Source organism: Crotalus tigris, unplaced genomic scaffold (genome assembly GCF_016545835.1).
Source record: "Crotalus tigris isolate CLP2741 ecotype Arizona unplaced genomic scaffold, ASM1654583v1 scf7180000017944.260387, whole genome shotgun sequence".
NCBI lineage: Eukaryota > Metazoa > Chordata > Lepidosauria > Squamata > Viperidae > Crotalus > Crotalus tigris.
The window spans coordinates 50,788-78,112 of record NW_024096736.1 but is presented as its reverse complement, the minus strand read 5'-3'; the positions used below and the strand labels follow the sequence as shown (position 1 = coordinate 78,112).

The following is a 27,325-nucleotide window of genomic DNA, read 5'->3' as shown; positions in this document are numbered from 1 at the left end:
TATAAATGTTTACTCCCATTGATTTATGTATGCCCTGATGAAGTTGGCAGGAGCCAACGAAAGCTAGGTTGCTAATTTTTAAAAACTTTTAACATTTTATACTTAAAACTTTTGTTTTATATTAAAACTTTTAACATTTTAACTTTTCCTGGTGATCAGATTTTATTCACAATACACACACACACACACACACACACATATATATGTATGTATGTATGTATGTATGTATGTATGTATATGAACAAAAGAATAAAATATGATCACCGGGAGGGTTAAAATAAGAATACTTTACTAAAAATATACTTATACTAAAAAGTTGCCAAGCTTTCACTGGGGGAACTCCCCAGCGTCGTCAGGGCTAAAAGGCCATTACAATAAAGGTGGTTTAAGTAGGTTCAAGTAGCATTTGCACATGGCTCCTAGACCGTGTTACTGGCCCTGATTGGCCAGCTGATAACCAAGATGTGTCTGTAACGTTATGTTCTTTTCTTCGGATGCCCTTCCCTATCCCTCCACTATTGGTCTTTGGAGGCGTTAGTAACCTTGCATCCCCTCCTCTTCCGATAATACCAACGCCTGCCGTATCGGGAGGATTCAATCTGATGTTTTCTTGTGTCTTGTGATGGGGAAAACATCAGATTGAATCCTCCCCCCGATACGGCAGGCGTTGGTATTATCGGAAGAGGAGGGGATGCAAGGTTACTAACGCCTCCAAAGACCAATAGTGGAGGGATAGGGAAGGACATCCGAAGAAAAGAACATAACATTACAGACACATCTTGGTTATCAGCTGGCCAATCAGGGCCAGTAACACGGTCTAGGAGCCATGTGCAAACGTTACTTGAACCTACTTAAACCACCTTTATTGTAATGGCCTTTGAGCCCTGACGATGCTGGGGAGTTCCCCCAGCGAAAGCTTGGCAACTTTTTAGTATAAGTATATTTTTAGTAAAGTATTCTTATTTTAACCCTCCAGGTGATCGTATTTTATTCTTTTATTCATAATTATGCCTGGGAGTCGCATTTTTACCAATATTCTTGAATATGTATGTGTATATATATATATATATATATATATATATGTTTTCTGAGGTTTTCGCGGGTGTTTGTATGTAGGTCTTTGGTTGTTCGGGTTTTCTCCCGCGTAAAATTGGAAGTGTCTTGGCGACGTTTCGACGAAGTCCCATTCGTCATCTTCAGGCTGGTGTTTTCAGCTTCGTGCTTCGAGCAGCAATGTGTGGTCTTAGCTGTTTCTTCTTTTTAACTGCCAGTGGGGGGATGAACTGATTGGGTGGGAGCTTGGCTGTGTTCTGATTGGATGGAGGTGTGTTCTGATTGGTTAGGGGCTTGGCTGTGGTCTGATTGGCTGTGGGGTTGGCTGTGCTCTGATTGGCTGGGGGGTTGGCTGTGCTCTGATTGGGGGAGTGTTCTGTTTGGGTGGGGGCTTTGTTGTGCTCAGGTTAGTCTGAGTTGCAGGGGGGTTTAAGATGATGGGCTGCCTTGCTATTTTTTGGCTTCGCGTTCGTGGTAGTGCCTCATCTTCATGGTTGGTGTCAGTTTGCTTCATGTATGGATTGGAGGGGTTTAAAGTGGCTAATGATACAGCTGTGGTCTGGCTTCTGGTTTGTGGTCGTGCCTCATCATGGGTGTGGCTTTGGGTTTGCTTTTTGAGTGGATGTGTGGTGGTGACATCCTGTGTGGTTTTTGTGAGTATGGGTCTGGTGTCATTTTTTGTGTTAGGGAGTCGTTTGTCAATAAGGGCGGGTTTCCAAATGGCTGGTAAGCGGGAGGTATCATCTCATTTGTTCATGCTGTGTGGGCGTTTTTCTATCTCGATAGCTTCTCTGATTATTCTGTTATTAAAGTGTTCAGTTTTGGCGATAGTTCTGGTATTTTAAAGTCAATTTCATGTCCTGTGGCTTTAAGGTGTTCGACCAGGGAAGATGTTGGTTCCTCTTTTTTGACTGAGTTCTTATGTTCTTCAATGCGTGCACTTATTTTTCTGTTGGTTTGTCTGATGTTTGTGTTGGGACAAGCAGTGCATGGGATTTCATATACTCCTTGATTTTCTAACTCAATTTTATCTTTGGGGTTTCTTAGGATGGTGGGTATTTTTCTGTTTGTGCAGAATGCTGTTTTGATGTTGTGTTTATGGAGGATTTTGTGAAACAAAACAAAAACAGCACTCTGCACAAACAGAAAAATATCACCAAAACTGAACATTTTAATAACAGAATAAAAAAGCAAACCCAAAGCCACACCGATGATGAGGCATGACCACAAACCAGAAGCTAGACCACAGCTGTATCATTAGCCACTTTAAACCCCTCCAATCCATACATGAAGCAAACTGACACCCACCATGAAGATGAGGCATGACCATGAACGCGAAGCCAAAAAATAGCAAGGCAGCCCACCATCTTAAACCCCCCTCCAACTCAGACTAACCTGAGCACAACAAATTCCCCACCCAAACAGAACACTCCCCCAGCCAATCAGAGCACAGCCAAGCCCCCAGCCAATCAGAGCACAGCCAAGCCCCTAACCAATCAGAACACACCTCCACCCAATCAGAACACAGCCACGCTCCCACCCAATCAGTTCATACCCCCCTCCAACTCAGACTAACCTGAGCACAACAAATTCCCCCCCAAACAAACACTCCCCCAGCCAGCAGAGCACAGCCAAGCCCCCAGCCAATCAGAGCACAGCCAAGCCCCTAACCAATCAGAACACACCTCCACCCAATCAGAACACAGCCACAGAACACACCTCCACCCAATCAGAACACAGCCAAGCTCCCACCCAATCAGTTCATACCCCCACTGGCAGTTAAAAGGAAGAAACAGCTAAGACCACACATTGCTCCTCGAAGCACAAAGCTGAAAACACCAGCCTGAAGATGACGAAGGGGACTTCGTCGAAACGTTGCCAAGACACTTCCAATTTTACGTGGGAGAAAACCCGAATAACCAAAGACCTACATACAAACACACGCAAAAACCTCACAATATATATATATATATAATTATTTTGGATTGCTAACAAAGAGTTAAAGAGAGACTGGTATAGCTATTTAACATAAAAATGATGTCACAGTAGTGACTGCTGCCTGAGAATAGCCCTAGATTGTGCTGATACAGGCATAAGATTTCTTCCCATATTTGGGCTGACAGGGTGCATCGAAAAATCTCTCTCTCTCTCTCTCCTAGAAGCACGAAGCCGAAAGCACCAGCCTGAAGATGACGAATGAGACTTCGTCGAAATGTCACCAAGACGCTTCCAATTTTACATGGGAGAAAACCCGAATAACCAAAGACCTACATACAAACATCCGCGAAAACCTCAGAAAACATACACACATACATACATACATACATACATATATATATATATACATACATACAGAGACACACAGACACACACACACACATATGTGAAATAAAATAAGGTGATCACCAGGATAAAATCATAAACACAAATGTTTAATCTAGAAAACCAAGCTTTCGTCGGCCACACTACTGACATCATCAGGGTATAAGATGCTGGATCCGGGAGTCCATTTTTATGTGGCTGACTGCCTCTGTGCTTTGACCGTAGATTGGGTCATTGGTCCGCTCATTAACATCAGCTGTGTAGTTCTTAAAGGGGCCGTTTTTAAAGTTGCCCTCTCCTCTCCAAGTGCTGTTGTTTTCTTTGTGTGTGTATTGGTGTCTGGAGATCCACTGTTCATCCATTCCCAGTCACCTCTCCCCACCCCATTATTCATCTTAGTTTGCCTCTGTATTGCTGCACTATCTAGCGTGTGTGCTTCAATCTCTGTTCTTCTATTTGCCAGCCTTTTTGCTTTCCTTGCCCATGTGTAAACTCCTGGGGGTTGGTCTTCTCGTTGTTCCTGTTTCTTATCACTCCCCTTTTCTCTCTCACTAATGGGTGCAGGAAGCAACAGACAGACTGCTAGCCCCCTTCAACGTGAAGGTAGCCCACAAACCAGACCAGACTCTCTGCACTAGGATCATGTGCCCCAAGGACTCACTCCCCACTGGAGAAAGATCCTCGGTAATATACAAAATTAATTGCAAGGATTGCCCCTGCAATTATGTTGGCGAAACCTCCAAGAGACTTAAGACCAGGGTCCATGAGCATGAGGTGGCAGTTAAGAGAAGAGAGCAATATTCACAGGTATGGACCCACATGGCCAACTACGGCCATGGATTTGACTTCACTAACGTTGTGGCCATATGCCAAGATAACACCAAGGGAGGCTGCCTTCTCAAAGAAGCCTGGCTGTCAGACAAACACTCCATCAGTCGCCACATAGAGCTCCCTCCAGCATATCACATACTAAGGGGATGGGAAAGATGGGGTGCTAATTGGAAACACAGGCGACCAACTCACTCCATACAAGATCAGAAAGAGGGGTTGACAGGGGAGGTGATCACAACCCTGAGAGAGAGCGATGAACAGGGGATACACCCCACAAGTAAAACGATGTCCCCAACCCATTCAAACATTAAAGAGGAGAGGAGAGATGACACAATGCTAGTAGACAACTTATCCACAGAAGCTGATGTCCGGATCGATGGAAGAACAAGGAGGATGAGAAAAAACACGAGGGAAATATATCCCACAGGCATCCAAAGCACAAACAACTAACCCAGTCAGGACGAGGGAAGGAGAATAATTAACAGGTACCACTGGATGGCTTCCCCCAAGGGGCATACACACATACCGGGGAGAAGGGAAAAGCTCCAATATACCCCGTTGATGACACCTGGCCAGACAGACGAGTGCACCTGCTAATGAGGAAGGTAGCAAATGAGAGGTAAAAGCACCTGGACACCCCCCCCGGATGACTATAGATGCAGGGGAGGGGCAACAGAACTTAAGAATGGGGGAAATGCACCAGAGGTAGGCCTCGTGAATGACTCGGCAATAGAATTACGGCCCCAATCAACGGGAGAACAGGTGAGTAATAGAAAACGCAAACAGGATGAGTATCTCCTGCGCTCTCATATATGTACCAAGGGGGCAATGAGGGTAACAAGCAGTGGAGCCATTCCAAAGACACATCCAGTTAGCAACCCATTAACACCTACAGGAGCTCACCCATTAGCGAGAGAGAAAATGGGGGGTGATAAGAAACAGAAACAATGAGACAACCACCCCCAGGAGTTTACACATGGGCAAGGAAAGCAACAGAGCTGGCAAATAGAAGAACAGAGCTTGAAGCACACACGCTAGATAGCGCAGCAATACAGAGGCAAACTAAGATGAATGAGGGGGTGAGGAGAGACGACTGGGAGCGGATGAACAGTGGATCTCTAGGCACCCCCCCACACACACAAAGAAAACAACAGCACTTGGAGAGGAGAGGACAACTTTAGAAACGGCCCCTTTAAGAACTACACAGCCGATGCTAATGAGCGGACCAATAACTCAATCTAGGATCAAAGCGCAGAGGCAGCCAGCCACATAAAAATGGACTCCCGGATCCAGCATTTTATGCTGATGATGTCGGTAGTGTGGCTGACGAAAGCTTGGTTTTGTAAATTAAACATTTGTTTTTATGATTTTATCCTGGTGATCATCTTATTTTATTTCACATTGTGTGTATACCCGGGATTCATGTTTTTAATACTATTAAGGACAAATATATATATTTGCACTCAAGGTAATTCCTCCCTCTGTCTCTTCCCTCCCTGACACAGCTGACAAAGTGAGAAAGAGCCTGTGGCCTAGAGGTTAACACAGTTGCTTAACATGCAGAAAGCCCAGGTTCGAATCTCAGAAGGTTGATGAGAACTAAAAAGTTCGAAATAGCTATTCCATTCTCCCTTAATTCTTTGTTAGCAATCCAAATTTTATAATATATATATTTTTATATATATATATATATATATATATATATATATATATATATATATGTGTGTGTGTGTGTGTGTGTGTGTGTGTGTGTGTGTGTGTGTGTGTGTGTGTGTGTGTGTAGGTCTTTGGTTGTTCGGGTTTTCTCCCGCGTAAAATTGGAAGTGTCTTGGCGACGTTTCGACAAAGTCCCATTCGTCATCTTCAGGCTGGTGTTTTCAGCTTTGCTGCTCGAAGCACGAAGCTGAAAACACCAGCCTGAAGATGACGAATGGGACTTCGTCGAAACGTCGCCAAGACACTTCCAATTTTACACGGGAGAAAACCCGAACAACAAAACAATGCTAAAAATAGAAGACTGATTCCTGGGTGTGTACATATTAAAAGACAAAAAAGTGATCACCAGGAAATACAAACAATAAAGTTTTAATAAACAAAATCAAGCTTTCGATGGCCTAAAACTGCCATCATCGTCAGGGTGTAAACAGGTTGATGGAAGAGCTTCTTATAAATGTAACAGCGTCTGCGCTCGGCTCCTGGACCTCGTGACAGGTCCCGGCCGACCAATCCTTGCCTCCTCTATAAAATCAATTGATTTGTCCTTGCATCCTTTGCTTATATATGTATTACCACCCACCTCCCCCTTTTTTCATATTTGTAAATCCGGGGAGCGTCCCGTGTTTCCCCAGGTCAAGATACACCTCTCGTCCTTTAGTTGGTTCCTCTTCTCATACTCTTTGAGGTGCTTTCCACCTTCACTCCTTTGGTGTGTATCGTAGCCATTTTCACTTTCTCTACAACAAGGTTTCGCCCTAGGGATCCTGCATCCACTCTCGTTGTCCAACATACTTTTTCTTTTTATTCTGCCGGCATTCATACAACCCCCATCACTGAATGTTCTGGAGATGCAGATAGCGCTCTCTCACACCACCACCCAGCACAGATCAACTCCGTAGCCAAGACACTCATCCCCAGAACAAAATGCTTAGCTGATGAACAACACCTAAAAACCGAACTACACACTCTCACCAATGTACTAACATCCAATGGATTCCAAAGAAATAAGATTACAAACCTAATCCAAAAAGAAACCCCCACTAAAATCCAAAACAGAGAACAAGAAAACGGCAAAGCCCTCCTCCCATACATAAAAGGCACCACAGACAGAATCAGTAAGATCCTCCATAAATACAACATCAAAACAGCATTCTGCACAAACAGAAAAATATCCACCACCCTTAGAAACCCCAAAGATAAAATTGAATTAGAAAATCAAGGAGTATACGAAATCCCATGCACCACTTGTCCCACCACATACATCGGACAAACCAACAGAAGAATAAGTGCACGCATTGAAGAACATAAGAACTCAGTCGAAAAAGAGGAACCAACATCTTCCCTGGTTCAACACCTTAAAGCCACAGGACATGAAATTGACTTTAAAAATACCAGAACCATTGCCAAAAGTGAACATTTTAATAACAGAATAATCAGAGAAGCCATCGAGATAGAAAAACGCCCACACAGCATGAACAAGCGAGATGATACCTCCCGCCTACCATCCATTTGGAAACCCGCCCTTATTGACAAACGACTCCCTAACACAAAAAATGATACCAGACCCACACTCACAAAAACCACACAGAATGTCACCACCACACATCCACGCAAAAAACAAACCCAACGCCACACCGATGACGAGGCACGACCACAAACCATAAGCCAGACCACAGCTGCATCATTAGCCACTTTAAACCCCTCCAATCCATATATGAAACAAACTGACACCCTCCATGAAGAGGAAGCACGACCACGAACGTGAAGCCAGAAAATAGCAAGGCAGCCCAAAATCTCAAACCCCTCTGCAACTCAGACTAACCTGAGCACAACCAAACAGAACACTCCCCCAGCCAATCAGAGCACAGCCAAGCCCCTAACCATTCAGAACACACCTCCACCCAATCAGAACACAGCCAAGCTCCCACCCAATCAGTTCATACCCCCACTGGCAGTTAAAAGGAAGAAACAGCTAAGACCACACATTGCTGCTCGAAGCACGAAGCTGAAAACACCAGCCTGAAGATGACGAATGGGACTTCGTCGAAACGTCGCCAAGACACTTCCAATTTTACGCGGGAGAAAACCCGAACAACCAAAGACCTACATATATATATATATATATATATATATATATATATATATATATATATATATATACACTGTATACTGTATACTGTATACTGTATACTGTATGTGTATACATATATCTCTAGATGGTCAGATTTGGAACATATAAATTCAATAAAAAATAAATAAAATACACACATACAAATATGGTTTTGATATACCTGAGAAAACATAAGAGCAGGTTATATGAAAGCTTTGATCTTATCCATTGCTTGCTTAATTTCAGAAAATGTTTATTATAAGCATCTTACCTGGAGGAGAAGTAACTTTGAAAATTAAGTGGCAGTCAGAGCAAGAGCTGGACACAAGCAAATTCTGAAAGCTAGCCTGTCCATCTTGGACCATTACTCTTTTGTTACCTGAAAATATTCAGACTTGGATTATTAAATCCTGTTGAACATCATGTAGGATAGTGACAACTATTTTAAACATTGGAAAAGAAAGATAAATAAAAAACAAAACATATATGCTTAGTAAATCAATCAAGTATAAAATATGGCTATTGGAGCTTGATTAACATATTATATTTTTAAAAACTCAACATAATAAATGAAGATAATCTATCCTTTTCTCCCATGCAATAGGGTATTACAGTGAAATCTCAATTTAGCAACCTCTATTTAATGGATACAACAGATCAAATTTGCACAAATGATGGAAACTAATACAAATAATGTTGAAAGCCAACTTGTAAATTTAGATTTAACAAACATTTGAATTTAATGGATACTCTTGACCCAATTTATTTATTTAAAATTGGGAGGCAATGGCTCCCATAGTTAGAATGCTGGGTTGACAATCAGCAAGCCTATGTTTGAACCCCAAGTGCTACTGTGTGATTGGATGAGCTCCTGTCATTCACTCCAGTTTCTGTTCACCTAGCAGTTCAAAAGTGTGCCAACACAAATAGATGAATAGGATCCATTTTGGTGAGTTCATTAACAGGGATGTGAAAGGAGCCTCCAACTGGGCAATGGTGATGTCTCCAGCTGATCCTTTCACCACAGAAGCACTAGGTGACACAGAAGCACTTCTGACACAGAAATATAATATTTATTTAAAACATTTATATAGCCACCTGCTTTTTAAGTATCTCTGGATGACTCCCAAACAAAAATTAAAAGACATATAAAATCATTTTAAAACTGTAAAACAAAAACCTAGTGCTGATCTGTTCTAATGTACAATCTCAATTCTTGGGGTAAAGGCCAGGTCTTTAAATGAATGAACCTTTATTATCAAAGTATAACATGTATACAGTGAGATTGGCTGAACCTCCCTCTGTGCCCCCCAACTCACAGTGACTACAAACCCCCAACTTACATGTATTACACCCTGTGAGCTAATTGTACAGCACACCAGAAGGCTAAAAGAGTGAAGGTTGTCAAACTTGAGGAACTAGTGTCCCATAGGGCTGGGGCTCCCCTGGAAAAGCCATGTTTCATAGGTCTCAACAGATGACAATATTTAGGAAAAGGGACTAGTCCAGTGGCTCTCAACCTGTGGGTCGGGACCCCATTTGCGGTCGAACAACCATTTCACGGGGGTCGCCAAACAACGCAGTCTGCCATTTTTTTCCTCTTTTCCTTAGCTGTGCTACTCCCTTTTATTCTATTGGCTTTTGAAAGCCAATAGAATAGACTCTCTTGAATAGAGTCTAATTCTATTGGCTTTCAAAAGCCAATAGGAATTGTCCAGGCTGTCTCTGCCCTGCTGAGCCCGCCAAAAGTCCCATTCTGCAAACGGTGCTGCAAGTTGTCTGCAGCAAAGACGAGCTGTCTGGAAGTTTCCACCCCTCCCTGCTGAGCAATTACTAAAAATGTAAGTAAAAGAGGGCCAGGGGTGGGAGGTGGGAGGCCGGCGGGCTCAGGGAGGGTTGCTGGCGCACGTGGGGCCCGGCGAGTGCCTTATCTCCCTTGGGCTGGGCCAGCTGGTGGCCTGCGCCGTCTCTGCCGCTTTCCAGCTATGCCTCGGCTGGTGCAGAGGGCGGCACCATGCATGCGTGGCGCTCCCGGGCAGGGAAAGTCCTCGACTTACGACCATTTGGGGGTTGCGGCATTAAAAAGGTTGAGAACCACTGGACTAGAATCATACCCATCCCATCTGACATGGTACTGTAAAACTGGTAGACATCCTTAAGGAAAGGCAGTCCTGCAAATAGCCTGGCTCTGTGCCATATAGGACTTTAAATGATGACCAGTACCTTGAATTGCACCTGGAAAGAAAGTGAAAGCCAGTGCAACTTGCACAACAGAGGTTTATTCAGGCAAACATTGGGGCCCATATTACTGTGCATCTGCTGCAGTCTAGACCAGTTGAAGTTTCCAGGTGTGACCTTCAAGGACAGCCTTCTGTACAGCACATTACATTAATGTAGATGGGGGCTTGTTAAATTAAAACTTTGCAATACATAGAGGAAGACTAAAGATACAGATATTTTAAAAAGCTAAAAGCTGCATTGTTGTTATAAGATTGGCGTATAAGATGAAATTTTTAGACATAATATCACTTTTTTCATTTTTTTGTATCATTGCTACGGGGTAAACTCAGTTTTGCTGACTTTTTTAAAAAAAATAGCAATTTTTTTAAGAGGAAAAAAAAGAAATAACCATTTCTATGAACACATGATATTCTGTTGAGAAGCTTATTTGGGATTTCCACATCTTAAATTATCATATAATTCTTTGGATATCATAAAAACGAAGTCATTACTAAAAGTCAACATGGGTTTGTCAAAAATAGATCATGCCAGACAAATCTTATTGCATTCTTTGACCAAGTGACAAAATTAGTGGATCAGAGGAATGCTGTGGACATAATTTACTTGGACTTCAGTAAGGTATTTGATAAAGTAGATCACAACCTACTACTTGACAAGATAGAAAAATGTGGGGTAGAAAGCACCACCACCAGATGGATCCGTAGCTGGCTGACTGGCCGTACTCAGTGTGTGGTCCTCAATGGAACTGCATCTACATGGAGGGAAGTGTGTAGTGGGGTGCCGCAGGGCTCTGTTCTGGGCCCAGTGCTCTTCAATATCTATATCAACGATTTGGACAAGGGGATAGATGGGGAACTCATCAAATTTGCAGACAACACCAAGCTGGCAGGAATAGCCAACACTCCAGAAGACAGGCTTAAGATACAGAAGGATCTGGACAGACTTGAACACTGGGCGCTATCTAACAAAATGAAATTCAATGGTGAAAAAAGCAAGGTTCTACATTTAGGCAAGAAAAACCAAATGCACAGGTATAGTATAGGGGGTACCTTGCTCAATAGTAGTAACTGAGAGGGACCTCGGAGTCCTAGTGGACAATCACCTAAATATGAGCCAGCAGTGTGCTGCAGCTGCCGAAAAGGCCAATGCAGTGCTAGGCTGCATTAACAGAGGGATAGAATCAAGATCACACGAAGTGTTAATACCACTTTACAATGCCTTGGTAAGGCCACACTTGGAATACTTCATCCAGTTTTCGTCACTGCGATGTAAAAAAGATGTTGAGACTCTAGAGAGAGTACAAGAACAGCAACAAAAATGATTAGGGGACTGGATGCTAAAGCATATAAGGAACGGTTGCAGGAATTGGGTATATCTAGTTTAATGAAGAGAAGGACGAGGGGGGACATGATAGCAGTGTTCCAATATTTCAGGGGCTGCCAGAAAGAAGAGGGTGTCAAGCTATTTTCCAAAGCGCCTGAAGGCAGGACAAGAAACTAAGCAAGGAGAGAAGCAACCTAGAACTAAGGAGAAACTTCCTGGCAGTTAGAACAATTAACCAGTGGAACAACCTGCTCCAACACTGGAGGTTCTTAAGAAGAGACTGGACAGCCATTTGTCCGAAATGGTATAGGGTTTCCTGCCTGAGCAGGGGGTTGGACTAGATGATCTCCAAGGTCCCTTCCAACTTTATTATTATTATTATTATTATTATTATTATTATTATTATTATTATTATTATTATAAAATCTTGACTACTCATAACACTCTTAATTCATAGAAATGCCATTTTTTTTCCCAAAGATCCTATCATCAGCAGCACTGGAAGATTTTAAAACTGCCATTTCTGACACTGACATGAACCTCAGAGTAATATACTATACTTTCAAAAGGAGGTGATCTCAGCTTTCTGGCACATATGCTTCAAATCCCAGAATATTATGGATATATATGGTATTCATCTCAAAGATCTCCTGGCAAGCTGGTATTTAATGCTGTAGAGAGCTAATTTGGAACTAAACTATTTTGCAAAAAGCAGTTTGGCGGCTGTCAGATGAAGCAGGCTGTGTATGTGTGGCGGATCATTTTCTTGAAATGCTAGTTACAACAATCTATAATTGTTATAGGTTTGGGCATTTGTCAAAGGAATAAATGCAGCAAATGATTACAGAGCGAACATCTGCACAGCACTCTTCTGTTATTCCTGGAGTTTATTGTCCATTAATTTGATGTATGTTTCCTTTAAAGAATCCTCCCCCCCCCACCACTCCTGTTCAATGACTATCCTTTATTTGAGCCTTCTTCTTCCATTAGTTTTCTTCTTTCTATTCCTTCTCTCATGAACTAATATATTTTCAGTTGGATTGAAGAATAAAAAGTAGTTTCTTAATTCAGGAAAAAAATAAGAAAAATTGCTGTATAATAAATAATGATGTTGAGTTATTCAAGAGATTGCACATAAAGTATCTTATTGTCTTGTTGGTTGTGAAAGCTACGACAAATTGTTAGTATCTAAATTCAGCACCTGTCCAGGGCAAAATGCTCCTGGTGTTTACCATCCTTTCCTAGTACAGAAATGTCCACCCAGTGAAACGAGCTGTGCAATTGATGTCATCAGCCAGCATGTAAATCACAATTACCTCATTGGCTTCCTTGGCACAAGGCCAGCTTAATCCAGCAGAGCAACTGCCAAGGTTAATGTCAGTCACAGCAATAAGGACATTACATTCATTGCTTAAAAGACCACAAGGGGGGCACTGGGGGTCATTAAACGGATAATTGAAAGACATTTGCATACTGAATTCCTTTTCTCTATTATCTATTCTCAGTCAGCCACATATCCACCTATCTGGCCTACACAAGCCCGGGAAATGTATATTTAGCATGATCAGGGCTCCCATCTGCAAAGTCCACTTGGAACTTCCAATTGGTGCACAGCGGGAGGCAGCTCTGTTGCTGCTGATGATGCTTATTTAATTCTGTTTTTTCAATAGCTCAGCGAGCACGGGTGGTGGTGTTACTCTGGGATGTACTTAGTACCTAGTAGCCACCATTTTGAAAGAGACAAAAATACCTCAAATCGTTCAGCATGGTGTTTTTTTTTTTCTTAAGGGTTTAATTAAGCCTGAGTAGGAAGGAGAGGCAGACTTTAACACTAATTCTTTCTGTCCCTGAAATCACTGAGATCACTGTTCTACTCTATATTTGCAATATAACCTTGGTAGAAAAAAAAATTACTTCTTAGGTCCCTATCTTGTCTTGTGAAACTGTTTGTTGCTGGAAATTCCAAGATGAAAGAGGCTAAAGAACATTTCACTTAGAGTCTACTGCAGGAGAACATTTGTAATATTGACATGTGCTTTGGATCAACAGCCATCATGGGATTCAGACAAAATTTGTAATTTATTGATGTTTGATGAAGTATGCCAATTTATTACAGAGATCTCTAGCTGGCTAAAGGTGATGTCTTGAATCTAAGCTGCATGGAATTATTTTAGTGACTGTGGCAGCACACAAATTAATAAAAAATAAATAAAAATAGTAGCTACAGATAAAGGGTGGTAGGGTGGCAGGGATCTATTATGAGTCCATGCTAGTTTTAAGCACCTTGTTCATACGACACCAAAGTTTGAGCAGTGATTCTTGTTCTTGGGTTTGCAAGACTGAACTTACTGGCAATCCATTTCTGAGTACACTTCAGGTTGCCACTTATTATCTTTAACATTTTATGTGGCATGACATCTGACTGCATGTTATCTTCCCTCACATGAATCTGCTCATCTTATAATATAAGACCTCTTGCAACAAATGTTGCTTTCACAGGTAAGAGAACATTTGTAAAGACTTTCTTAATGGTGGCTCCCCTAAAGCTTTCAGATCTGGACTCCATAAATCCAAGTAACCACAAGATGAAAGCAAAGAATGTAGAAAAACCTAACTCTGCTGCCATCCAGTAGTTATCTGGGTATCTGAAGCTCAGCAATGATAGTCCTCAGCATCCCAACAGGGCATTCCTTATTTAGATTATGTTGATAAAAGGAGCCATTTCTGGTTCAACAAGTGTGTATTATATCTGCAGTGCTTGATTGTAGCTGCTTGATAATTTTGCATTTGGCGAGTTTCCTGCTATTTTAAAGCTTCTTCATATTACTATTCTTTTGTTCAATTCATATCAGTGATGCATTGCTCTTTACATAACATCTTTTTTCACAGAGAAAAGTAGGAATTTGCACTCATGTATTGTCTATAATGAAAATGAATAAAAACCTATTGGTGTTTTTAAAAAATATCCAAACCTTTCAACATAATTTCTGGGTGGTTTTTGAGGTAAGCTGTCACAAACCATGGTTTGGAAGGGAAACCTAAGGACACAATTCTCCGTCCCTGGAAGGAAGGAAGGAAGGAAGGAAGGAAAGAAGAAAAAAGAAAGAAAGAAAGAAAGAAGGAAAGAAAGAAAGAAAGAAAGAAAGAAAGAAAGAAAGAAAGAAAGAAAGAAAGAAAGAAAGAAAGAAAGAAAGAATCTGTTGTTATTTGTCATTTTATCTTTGATACTTTTACTAAGGATCATATTACAGGGCTAATCAACTGAACATAGAAAAAAATCGATAAAACAATCCTTCATATGTTAAGTGTTTATGAAAGTAGTATTAAAGTATTATATTATGAAAGGACAAACAAATAGAAACACATTGCTCTGGAAATAATTCTAATTAATACTGAAGAAGGCTTAATGAAAAAACGAATCAGGACTGTTTCAGTTTCATTTTCTGTACCACTACCTTCTTCTCTGTTTTACAGTTTTTGAGTAAAAAAAAAGTGATTTTTAATGAAGTGTATCAATTCCATGTCATTCAGCATAACTAGTCAAGTAATATTGGAGGCATCAAACTAACTTTTTTCCTTTTACACAAGAAACATCTCTGCAGCTAATCTGATAGTACCCTGGGCTGAGTTTCACATTCTGTTTCATTCTTCTATGGCTTCAGGCAGCAAAAATATGAAACGGCTATCACTGCCCTGTAGTTATTCTTGTAAATTGAAGGCAAATGTTTGCCAGAGTCATTGTTGACACTGACCTCTTTTAATATAAGTAGCATATATTAGTGATATTGTTTAAAATGTACAGTCTGTAAATGAGGAGCAGAGAGAATTTTCTAAACTAGCAGTTACAGAAGAGAGACCTTCATAATCTCAGATTAAGTAATCCAGCCTCACTGCCCGTGTCTTCCAGGATTTCTGCCTTCTATGAAGGCTAAACAAGTCTGCTAATTTTAAGCTTCATGTAATGTCTTGCAGAAAATTTGCTATCAATTGCAAAGAGAATAAAAGGAAATTACATTGAAGTTTGTAATGTAGATACTCTGTTTCTCTCTCCCTCTCCCTCTCTCTCTCCCTCTCCCTCTCTCTGTCTCTCTCTGTCTCTCTCTCTCTCTCTGTGTGAGTGTTTGTGCGCACGTGCATGTGTGTGATGTCATGAATAAAACACTGACAATCCTTAATAAAGATGGAGTTGTTGAAATGGGAACTTACAACAAATTTTGGCAGCTATTGGGGAGAGTAGTAGAAATGCAAGATTCCCAAGCTACAATTAATATTATTTCTAAAAGGCTAAAAATGAAGGGATTGTGTGGAACCTGTTGACCGATTTATTTGGAATTTCTCTCATTTCCCCTCTGATTACATCATATTCCAATTTAACATAGTTGTAACAATATCCAAGAAGGTCAGAATTTTTTTTTTAAAAAAAATCTAGAAGCCCTAGATCCTGCATCAGTTTCTAACCTAAAGTATGAAGTGTATGTCTTGGAATTTCATACCTTTTTGTCCAGAAAAATAATTTGTGGTTGCCTCAGCAGTGGCCTTTCGACCACTCCATTGGATGGTTGAATCCAGACAGAGATGCTGTAAGGACAGACGTAGAGGCAATTCCATGAAGTTGGCCTACTTTCATTTCTACATCAAAAAGAAAAGAAAACCATCATTAATGCTGATTATTTCAGAAACAATCACGTGGTAAGATGGATGGCTAATAAATCTTACAAATAAATAAATAAAATTGAAATTATAACCAAACACCCAGAGAAAGAATGTATGAACCATATCAATCTAGTTAGCATGCCTCAGAACTAAAAGAATGCCAAATACCAAATCCACTTAATTTGCAAGGTACAGAGAAGTGGCGTATAACTCTGAAGAAACTTTTCCTTTTCTATTACTCAGCTCAGAATATACTTCTAAAGTATTCTTCTTATAAAGTGCATTACATGCAGCAGTTGGGTTGACTATATTTATTTAACAATACTGTGATTCTTTATTTTTTAGCTGTACCATGTATATAGGCACCCCACTAAGTTTATATTCCAGGAGTAATTGACAATATCTTTTGCATTTGAATAAAAAAAAATGTGCTTCATTTAGGGCCCACATGGCTCACATCATTTCCAATTCTTCTTGTCATTATCCTTTTTTATATATGCTTCTAATCCACTGCTACAGAGTGGTAACTTGGGGTTTGATATTGCCTCAAAATGAAAGTTAAAAGTATAAAAGCTTTATATTTATTCAGTTTTCCTGGTGTTTGCTTTAAAATGTCTACAAACAATGGATTTATTGAGAGCCAATTCCCTTTAGTTTAACTCAATTTCTTTAACAGAATTCTTTTGCATTCTGAAGCTTTTACCACATTCTTTCTCTGCAAGGATTTTGCCCTTGCAAATTACACTATGGAGGCAAAATAAAACTGAACTCATTTTTAAATGGCTAGTTTAAACAGCCATTACTTTCTGATATAACTATTTAGGAATAATACAGCAGAATAGAAAAGTGGGTTGCAGAATATTAGGAGAGAATTATATATAGGAGTTCCTAGAACTACTGTTGAAATTTATCATACATAAGCCGATAAACTATTTTAGTGAGCCATGTAATTTAACAGATTTTTCCCATTGCAAGGATCATATTAAAAGAGAATGTTCTGTTCAAGAAAAGTAATAGTTTCAATATGAATCAGTTCTATTAGCCTTCAATAAGAGTGTCAATATATCATTTTATTTCCTGTCTCCACCTAAAAAAGCATTTGAAAACCAAGGACTATGAATAGAGGACTATAAATCATTAGGGCATACGCAGTTATTATCCCTGTTATTTGAGCGTAGGCATTCAGCACCTGCAGCTGCTATCTGAAGGAAAGAAATCCCATTGTCTTTGCAAAGGCAGACAAGTAGGATTATGGATTTTAATACCAAATGACTTTATCTATCCAAATATACTTCCTTTATTTATACAAACATAATTTCTACTATTATGAATTCATTATAGAGAATGAATATAAATGATACAGAGATAGAGAAATACACAGATAGATATGAGACAGACAGATGCTGTGGGGGGGGGGAATCCTAGAAATTTTGGAAAAACTAACTGAAATCAAACTTCTGATCTAGCATAACTTTTTTTTAAATTTTAGTAACATAAATCAAACCTGGTTTGCTCATAAAAAATGAATGTGGTATATTAAATTTAAAAATATATGATTGAATAGTCCATTTTAAAATACATATAGATGGATGATTTTCTGTAAGGATTTCAAGGATAAATGCATGGGGCAAGAATAAGACATTCCTTCCAATTCCAAATCCTTTAGACTTCCTCTAGCCTAAGCAAGCAGGATCAGTTCCTTATATCCAATCTAACCCTTTCATGCATTGTTGCCCTTTTTGCTATAACTACCAATCTTTATAAATTGAACAGAAAGTACCAATTTTTCTTCCATCTCTTGTGAAAATGATAGTGCCCCCTGGTGGCAGAATACATCTTGCACTTGTAAATTTGCTTTAACCTCATTGTTAAGTATTGCAATGATCTTGTTTGTCTTGTTTCTCTGCCTCTTTAAAAACTGTTTTAATCCTATATTAAGATGTAATCCTCTTATGTTAAGAATTCACACTGGAATCAGTATGATGGAATCTGAATGGAAGGAAACTGGATTTGCCATCTTTCTCAAGCCAATTGCTTTTAGGGAAACCAAGAAATTTCTTTTTTTGAGATTAGGCAAATGAGATCAAGGACCAAATTCAGTAGTATTCAGTAGTAATGGACTGGAAGGCAATCTCTTCCCTATCTGTAGAAGCCTAAAAATTTTAGTAGGATTCATAAGAGGGTACGGATGAACATTTGGTTTTTAATATTCCCCTTGTCATATCTTTTTAATTTGGATTTTAAATGTATATATATGTGTGTATATATATATTACAATCCATATTATGTAGAGATTCTGGGCAGAGATAAATTATATGGGTAGACTTATTTGATTCAGATCTTCTTTTGAAATCTGGTAACTGGTTCAGATCATACTTGAAGGCTCACTTTTAAAAAGCCAAGAAATCAACCTTAGCAAAAATAGGTTATTAGATACATTCACTGAGCAAGAAAATTCCTACAAGATATTATTTATTTCTGGTCAATTTGTCCAGTTTTTGGTTAGACTCTTTTCTTTTGTTCTATTAGTAGAGTATTTCTTAGTAGGAAACAGTGCCAGTCAATCTGTTTTGTATTGGCTAAAATCATTTTTCTGTTTTTTTCTCCCCTTTCCTCTTCTTCTTGGTATTAGATCCTTATCTTCTCATTCTGAAACACTAAGATCTGGGTGATAATGGAAAGAACAATACTTGTGTTTACAAATGAGCTTCAGAACAAATGAGTTTGTTCCCATGGTACAATTCCACCTCCCTCTATCTCTCCCCCCAGAGTGGTCTGTCCCTTCCAGCCATTCTGTGGTTGCTAATGGTAACCAGATGGCCCTTTTTTTGCTCCCTCAAAACATTAACTCAAATTGTATGTTGTACAGATTAACAAAACTGTGGTTTACTCTGACAGTTTTACAGGCCTAAATATGTAATTTGGAGTCTTAAAAAGTGGATCCAGGCAGGTCTCTACTTTGCCTCTTAAATTTAGCACCTGAGGAACAATAACTTATTAAACATAAACAGGATTCTGCCATGGGATAGAATGTGCCAATTGGCTGCTGCAGCCTATCCCAAGGTAATACTGCTTTTAAACTCCGCATAAACTCCTAACAATTTCCCAACCTAAAACTAGACCGTAGGTGGTAGAATTTTTTACGATATGTTATAATAGTGCAATAAATCTGTTAGCTTAAAATCGAATCTCCGTGGCCTTTTAGAGAAATCATCATTAAATGCAAGGCCCTCTTAATGATGCCATCTTGGCGAAATTGTTTAATCTGCAAAGAGGGTGAAAGGTCACCAAATGAATTTTTTATAATACATCAACTTGACACGCAATAGGGAAAACTGTAATAGATAAAAGCAAAGGAAAAGGGCACTGTCTTCTTCTGATAGGTCAATAGCAGCCAAGAGAGTCACTCATCCTTCCACTTTTCCTTCACTGCTCTGCTCCTTTCCCATTTAATATGGACACCCAATTAATACCTCAGTACCATGGACAACCTCATTTTAGGTGAATTATAGCTATTTCTTTCCCCCTTCCCTGAAATGAAAGTAATCACAATACATCATAGCATTGTGCGAATTAGCATTAATTGATTCCAGTTACCAAGCATTGATGGGCCACTTATATAACCTGGGCCTTATTGGGAGCTGGAAGGGATGGAAGGAAGATTAGATTGCAATGTCCGTTGCTTTGACGACGGCAGTCAGCTGACGCCTTGTTAGGTGGTTGTACGCTTCTATTGCAAGCCCCAGTGGGGTCGTCAGTAAACTGGAGTGATGTCCAAACATCATTACATGCTGCTTCGATATTAAAGCAAAGGGATTAGCACCTTATTGCAAGCAACCTGGATTTGTCATTGTGCTGTCCTTATCCAATTTCTAGCTGATAATGTGACTATGGCCTGCAGAAACAAGGTCCTCCAGCAAAGATATAAAAAATTTCAACTGCCCAACAGCTAAAGTATTTAACCCTTCACCTGCTGTGCTTTCGGCCAATTAGCTATTGCTTTCTTTAAAGAGCTGTGCTAGGCAGCAGGCCATGACAAATGTCATGTGGGCTCTGATGCCCTCCACTGTGTCTTAATTTCATGTTGCTCCACTAATTTCTCTAAATTAGCACATAGAGATGCAGGTCCTCTTCTCATAGGTCTAATGTATGTTGATGTTAACACATGTTGACTTCTGATATAGATTTTTAGTTTAGTGAATCAAAGATGATTGAAAAGTTCTCATATCAGAATATATTCCTCTTTCAGCTGTAATTTTATTTTATGTTTCCCTGAGGTGTGCTTTTTTATAGTCTGCACCCACTCTGGACCATTGTAGAATTACTTTGGTACACGGAATTACAATGACAAAATAAGTATGCAAAAATTGTTAAATGATTTTATTATCTCAATTGCCTCAATGCATCTAAAAGAAATCTACCACAAGATTTAAATTTATGCCCATGTCCCATAAATACAATAGCAATGATAACAACACAAAGAGAGGATTTTGAACATGATAGTTTAACTTAGAACTTCATATGTAATATGAGCAGATCCCAAGGAGAAGTTTCCAGTAGGGCCTAGTTAATTAAAAAAAAAATGTTGGCAGACCTGCTTCTTTTCTGTATTGCTTCTTTCCTGAATTTTGATCCCAGTTCAGGAAAGTGAGGGTGTCTTGGAAAGCTACAAGAAGAATTCAGGAAAAAAAATCTCTTTTGGAGTCTGGGTTCCTGTTAAGTTTAATAGATTAATGGCTGATACTGATCATTTTATAGCTATGAAATGGGGAAATATCTATTAATAAGCAGATTCAGGCTGATATGGCTTTATTAAGATAAGTGTATATCAGCATTTCTGGTTCCAAAATTTAAAAGAGACATAAACCACAAATTAATATGGTAATTTTTAAATGAATAAAGCATAAAGAAATGCAGCAAAATTGTATAAAAACAAATATATGAATTTTAAAGAAGAATTAATTTCCATTTACAAACTCTCCCCGTAAAATCTGGCACCATTTAGAAAAAGAATGTTTGACCCAAGGGAATTAAAAGGAGTTCACAGTTAATCTGCTCCAAATAAAAAAATACCTGTGGCTCAGAATATGTTGTGTAATCCAGAAAGAAGGCCTTTTAAATTAATAATAGTACTGCTGCCAAATATATCCAAAATCATATTCTTATTAGGGAATAATATTGCAAAGAAAAGTGCTGCCTCTGCCCAAGTCTATGGACTTCTTTGGAGGTCTTCTTTTTGATCTCTCAACCGATTGAAGTTGGACAAAAAGCTACAAGGAACAGAGCTTTCTTGGCTGAGCCATTATCAGGGAAGCATGCCCACAGTTGTCTCAGTAACCAAAGAAAACATTGACGTTCTCACATGCATTGTTATAGTTTTCAAATCAGTTTAAAGTCCTTTTAAATTCCAATGCTGTGTAAGGGTTTGTTGTTTTTAAATCCTTGAGTCAGGGGCAGGATTTTCAGAAATGGTTGTCATTGCCTCTTTCTTGGGCTGAGAGGGAATGATTCACTCCAAGTTACCTACCTGACTTTCATCTACCATTAGATCAAAATGACTATATTTTAATATGGTCCATAGAGTCAACTCTGATTCCTGGTAACCAGAGGAACAGCATCATGCAATTTTGTGACTGTAGAAATGACATTTTTCCTAAGAATGAGTGAAAGTGATTGACCCAAAGTTACTCAGGTGACTTTTATGACTAAAGCCGGACTAGAAATCATGGTTTCCTAACTTCTACTCCAATGCCTTTCATCATTACATCAAACTAGTCCTCTTCTACTATTTATTAATTGCATTTTATTATCCCACAATATAACTCTCTTACTTTAACATTTAATGTTTTTAGCCATTCTGTAATCTAATCAGAAAAGATATGGTTGTTGAATAGATTAAAAAGCATTATAAATAAAGGAGTATCGGGTAGTGCATAAAAATAATCCAATAATTCCCAATTCAGTTCAAATAAGATTAAGCAGAGTTTGTCTATAACATAACTAGCTGTGCAATTAGTTGCTCCAGCCATTTTATCTTCAGGTAAGGGTGATATTTGTGGGACTTTTAAGAAAACTACTTTTGCTCAAGACTCTGAGACAAAGAAGGCAATAAGCTGCAACCATCATCTCTATTTCTCAGTTGAACTCCATCATGGCTGCCACAGAGATGTCACAACCATAGTTACAATGTACATTAATTTCTTCCTTATGAATCATTGCATAAGGAGAGTTTTGTCTTAACTCTTTTGTCATAATTAGATTGCTCTCCACAGTACAGAACCTCTAACCTACCTATTACTGAAGTGTGAAATTCTGAGCAAACACCAGAATGGGCAGCATTGCTGCACTTCATCAGACTACTGTGTCAAAAACTTTGTCCCAGGACCTGCCTTTAGTAATATCACTAGTGCACAGCTGACCAATAATAATGGTTGACCTCGTGGGTCTGAATGTAGGGAACTTCTACAGAATGGGTGATGAAGTGAGTGATCAATATAATGCTTCCTAGCTATATTATCTTAATAAAATCCTATCCAGTCTATTATAGAGAGGTGGGCAAGCAATCGATTGAATGACAAATAAAATGAATTTAAAAATGTAAAAATAATAAAAGTGGCATATAAATAAATAAATAAATAAATAATCTGACATAAATGAAATAAAATAGGTGACAACTCAGAAACAGCCTTTCTAGTAATATCTATGAAACTCCCCACCCCATTCCATCAGAACAATGCCCGAGCTGCCAATAAAATTTCTTTACATTTACTTGGGCTTTTGATTTTGTTTTAATGCTTTTATTAAATATTACTGCCCCTTTTCATTCAGTATTTGGGGTAATACATTTTAATATTATTCCATTGTGCCAGCTACTAATTTGAAGTGTAAGTAGATGTGGTGGGATGTAGTCTGGATTCCCAAGAGGGAGGAGTTGCATTCCAAAGGGTAAAGAGAAAGCAAAGTATGGAGAGTTTGGTAGGAAGAAACAGGGTTAAGACAGCTCCTCCCTTGTGATTTCCAGAGTATATCTATACTTATGCAAATACTCGGCAAGGTTCTGTCTATAAGTGAGGAACAATGCTCAGAAGTAACTCCACATTCTTTCTTGGTTCTTGGGGGGAAGGGTAACAATATGGAACCTTAAAATGAATACATAACCAAAAACAACAAACCCAAACTAACAAAGTTTGGAACACAAGAATATAATGTAAAATGTCTTACATATTCTTACATTCACAAATGAATTCTCCTCTGAAGCTATTTGAGGGCTGCTACACAGTGTTACTATGGATGGTAACTGAGAAATAACCCCCTTTTCTATTCAGAGGCCTTACATCTAAGAAAGGAAACAATCCTATGCTTGTTTTTAATATTAGTTTTGACACATTAAAAAATATCTGTATTTAACGATCAGCAGTCTTACCTAGAATTTTCTGTTGTTGGAACTGAAGCTGAGGAAACCATCACCACCAGAGAATCAACTGGCAATCTGAGAATACGCTGAAGTGTCCCAGTTTGTTGGGCATCAATAAGTGTACTGGCCAAACTGTTTAATCTGACACTTGAATTTGAGAAAGCAAGCTTATGTTTTAAGAAGTGTAATGGATCACTGATTTCAAGGATCAGCACTCTCAAGCCATGCATTACATGGGATGGATGCAAACTCTCCTGGGTGTTTTGTTGGCTGGTGCTATGATGAGTGAATAGGCACAAACTCTCTGGAGGGCACTGATATTTCCTCTTCATGCTATTGTCTGCAATAATCCTTAATGTGTCTTCATTTCCTGAAGTACTGGAGACCGCTCTAATTTCATCCTGCCCAATTTGTAAAAAACTTGCCAACTGTTGAATAAGCATTGCCTGAGCTTTCTCTCCCATATTTTCTGAGATGGTGAAAGCAATATGAAGAGAACTATGTGTATGTATTTCTATAGGTTCACCCCAGTGAACAGCAACATACAGAAGATTCTCTTGAAAATTGAAGTAATTAGTTCCTGTTGCGGCATTTTTCCAAAAAAGGCTGGAAAAAGACAAGACTGGTTGGATAGGGTTCTCTTTCACAAAAACATGAAAACTTCTTGGTTCATCATAGAAGATAGCTAAAAGTGTTCTGGCAATGTCATGACCCCCATTAAAATAGAGTCTTAATGACCAAGGAACTGGTCCAGCAAAGCAAATCTTTGAAAGACTATTTGATGGCAGTATAGAGTAAAATATCACAGGACGTTCTTTGGAGCAGAAAGATCCCTGTGTTGTGGCTTTACTGAAAGGGTCCACAAAGGTACTAGTTATCAATAAAGGTGGAGAGAAGTTCCTGTGATCAAAATCAGTGTCCATACTTTCCAAAATCACCATTGCATGATCAGTTTCCTTACAGAAGTAAACATTGGATAAAGGTTTGAGAATGCATTTTCCTTCTTCCCTGTAAATACCTGTTAAATAATAGTTTTTAAAAAGAATTATCAGCACAGATTTAACAACTCTTATAATTTTAGTCATTAGTCTTCTAGAACCAAACATTTTTCTCAACAGTGTTTGAAAAGCAATTCTACACAATTTCAGTTTCTATGAAATGTGTTAGAAATTCTAGACATTGGTGGGAAAAGGAAAAACAAAAAAATATTCATTTATCTATTTCTAATGAAAAAAATAGCATAAAGGCATGTTTGTTTTTAAAAAGTTGACATTTATTTTAACTTGTGATATATATAGTCAGCTAGATTATCAATATGATCAGACTAAAATAAATTTATATGACTTTGCCAAATATATCTTATTCATTGGGAGAACATCAAATCTGAGACAATTTGATGTACATTTATTCCACCTATTTCTCCATCAATATTTTTAAAACAAACAATGGTACCAAAACTATATTTTCTTTCCATAACACTTGTGTTTTATCCTAAAATATACCTTGTATTCTAATATACATATTTTTCATATGCAAAAAAGAACCTGTATTCACAGAATGCTGTAATTTGGTTGAACCTAAGACTCCCAAAATTCAGAGAAATGCAAACAATTTCAAAATTGTTTTGGAGACACACATAACAATTCCCCAATACAAAGTTAAAAAATCCCACCCCTAAAACTATGCAAGCAACTACGTTCCCCAATATATCTTCTTGGCGGGCTTTTTTCGCAATGCCCAGCCTAGTCTCGGGAGCAGCTGATGACTTTGGTTCCCACGGGACAAAAGATTATTTTAACTAGTGAAGCACCTGGGCAACCCCCTCCCCCCATTCTATATGGCAATCAAAAATGAGTAGGAAAAATGAATGCAGCCATGTTCCTTTCTAGAGTTGACACATGAAGCATAACTATGTTCTGATCAATATAAACTGAAAAATGCAAATCACATTTGTTCATTTATGCAACTTAAGCCAACACCACCCACCACCACCACCCAGCATTGGTAGCTGATATTCCTGCAGGGGTTAATCCAGATCTGAATGTTATATTTAATGATGAAAATAAATAAGTAAAGATTCTGATTGGAGCAGTAACTAAACTATGGTTTGGTGAACAAAGTGTTTGGAGCAGAGGCAGAAACTGATTTTCCTCATCCCAGGGGAGAAAAAGAAGAAGACATTCTTAAGGATAGTTCTAAAATATTTAAAAGCTACCATTTCAAAGAGCTAGTGTGCTTCAGTTTCAACAGAAAATTGTGGCTTAGAGCATATTGGTTCTCAGGAAAAAACAAATGCACAGCAGAATACACTACATTTCCCAGAAGTACCTTTGCTAGAGATTGTTATTGTGAAAGAAATTAACTTTAGGCCTCCCTCTAGAATCTTCATTCTTCCATTTCAGTACATAACTTTAAATACATAAAGTACTTCATAAAGCATAGTTTTTAAGATGTTTTGCTTCAAACCATGCTACGTAAGAGTGCATCCATATGCTGCATACATCTGCTAGTTGATGAGATAAAGATGTCAACATGTTGCCTTTCAAGCAGCCTCTATTTGAAAGGTAGATTAGATGTTGTACCTTGCATAAAATAGCATGACATAAAATTGGAATCTGGTTGGGCTCGTAGCATCACTGCTCCAAATATGCCAAAATTGAGTGGCACTGTCCTTTCACTAGTGGGAAATGCTATGTGTGGCCAAATGCAACCAGTGCTGGCAATCTCATTTTACTGTATTCTAGCTGATGAAAAACCTTATAAACTGACCATTATAAACTGTGTATTTGTAAAAAAAGTTATTGACATTTTCAGACTGTGACTTGGAATGTCAATTGAGGAAATGATAAAGAGTATACATTAATAAGGGAAATGAAAGAAACAGAAATTATTTATTAAATAAATTTGTATGGCCATCCAACTCATCCACAGGTGATTCCAGGTGGTTTACAACATCAAGAATTGCTGAATACACACAAGACAGTGAAGTTGTCAGCTTAATTACAAATGAAAGGACTAAACTGTAGTTCATGAAATACGAATTGGTACCAGCTAAGTTGCTGTGTTGCTATGAGTATATATGAAAATAGTAATCTATAAATTGGTGATGGTTATATACCTCATTCTATTGAATGAGGAAAATAGAAGAATCAGAGATGAATTGGAAGAAAAACAGTGGAACAACCTGTGACCTGTTGGGTCATTGTTTCAGAGATCTTTCCCTACCCAAACAGAGAAATGGGAAGTAAGGAAAGCTGCACTATTATTGCCAAAAAATGAGGATAAGAAAAATATACTTTAAAAAGCTGAAAGAAAGTCATAGAAAAAAATAAAAACTGGAAAAATGTTAACTTATAAATGTGATTTGCTTAGCCATGCAACTTGTTTAACATTTATGATAAGATTAGATATAATGATTGAAAGAAGGCTGTTATTGTTCCCCTACATAAAAAAAAAATAGCCACAGTAAATGCAAAAAATATATTCCATGATAGTGTTTCACAAATTTCTGATTGAAATAGAACCAAGAAATGCTAATTAGCAACATTTGAGAAATGCTTTATGCCAGGTGAAGGGCATAAAGATCCATTTTTTTGCTCTTCAGAAAATCACTCAGATATGTATGAAAGAAAATTGATTATATATTCACTGAGTCAGAGAAA

The 27,325-nt window shown here is 38.6% G+C and overlaps 1 protein-coding gene across 3 annotated transcripts in view; it reads right to left on the bottom strand.

Moving 5' to 3' along the window:
* Positions 1-27,325, bottom strand: part of LOC120308728 (fibrocystin-like) — a 93,736-nt gene that overhangs the window by 15,684 nt on the left and 50,727 nt on the right. For all 3 annotated transcript variants that reach the window (XM_039345187.1, XM_039345185.1, XM_039345186.1), the window contains 4 exons: positions 23,673-24,681; positions 16,090-16,225; positions 14,569-14,656; positions 8,304-8,411 (listed from right to left, as the gene is read on the bottom strand). In XM_039345187.1, coding sequence (XP_039201121.1) covers positions 8,304-8,411; positions 14,569-14,656; positions 16,090-16,225; positions 23,673-24,681 — 1,341 coding nt within the window. The remainder of the gene's footprint in view (positions 1-8,303; positions 8,412-14,568; positions 14,657-16,089; positions 16,226-23,672; positions 24,682-27,325) is intronic.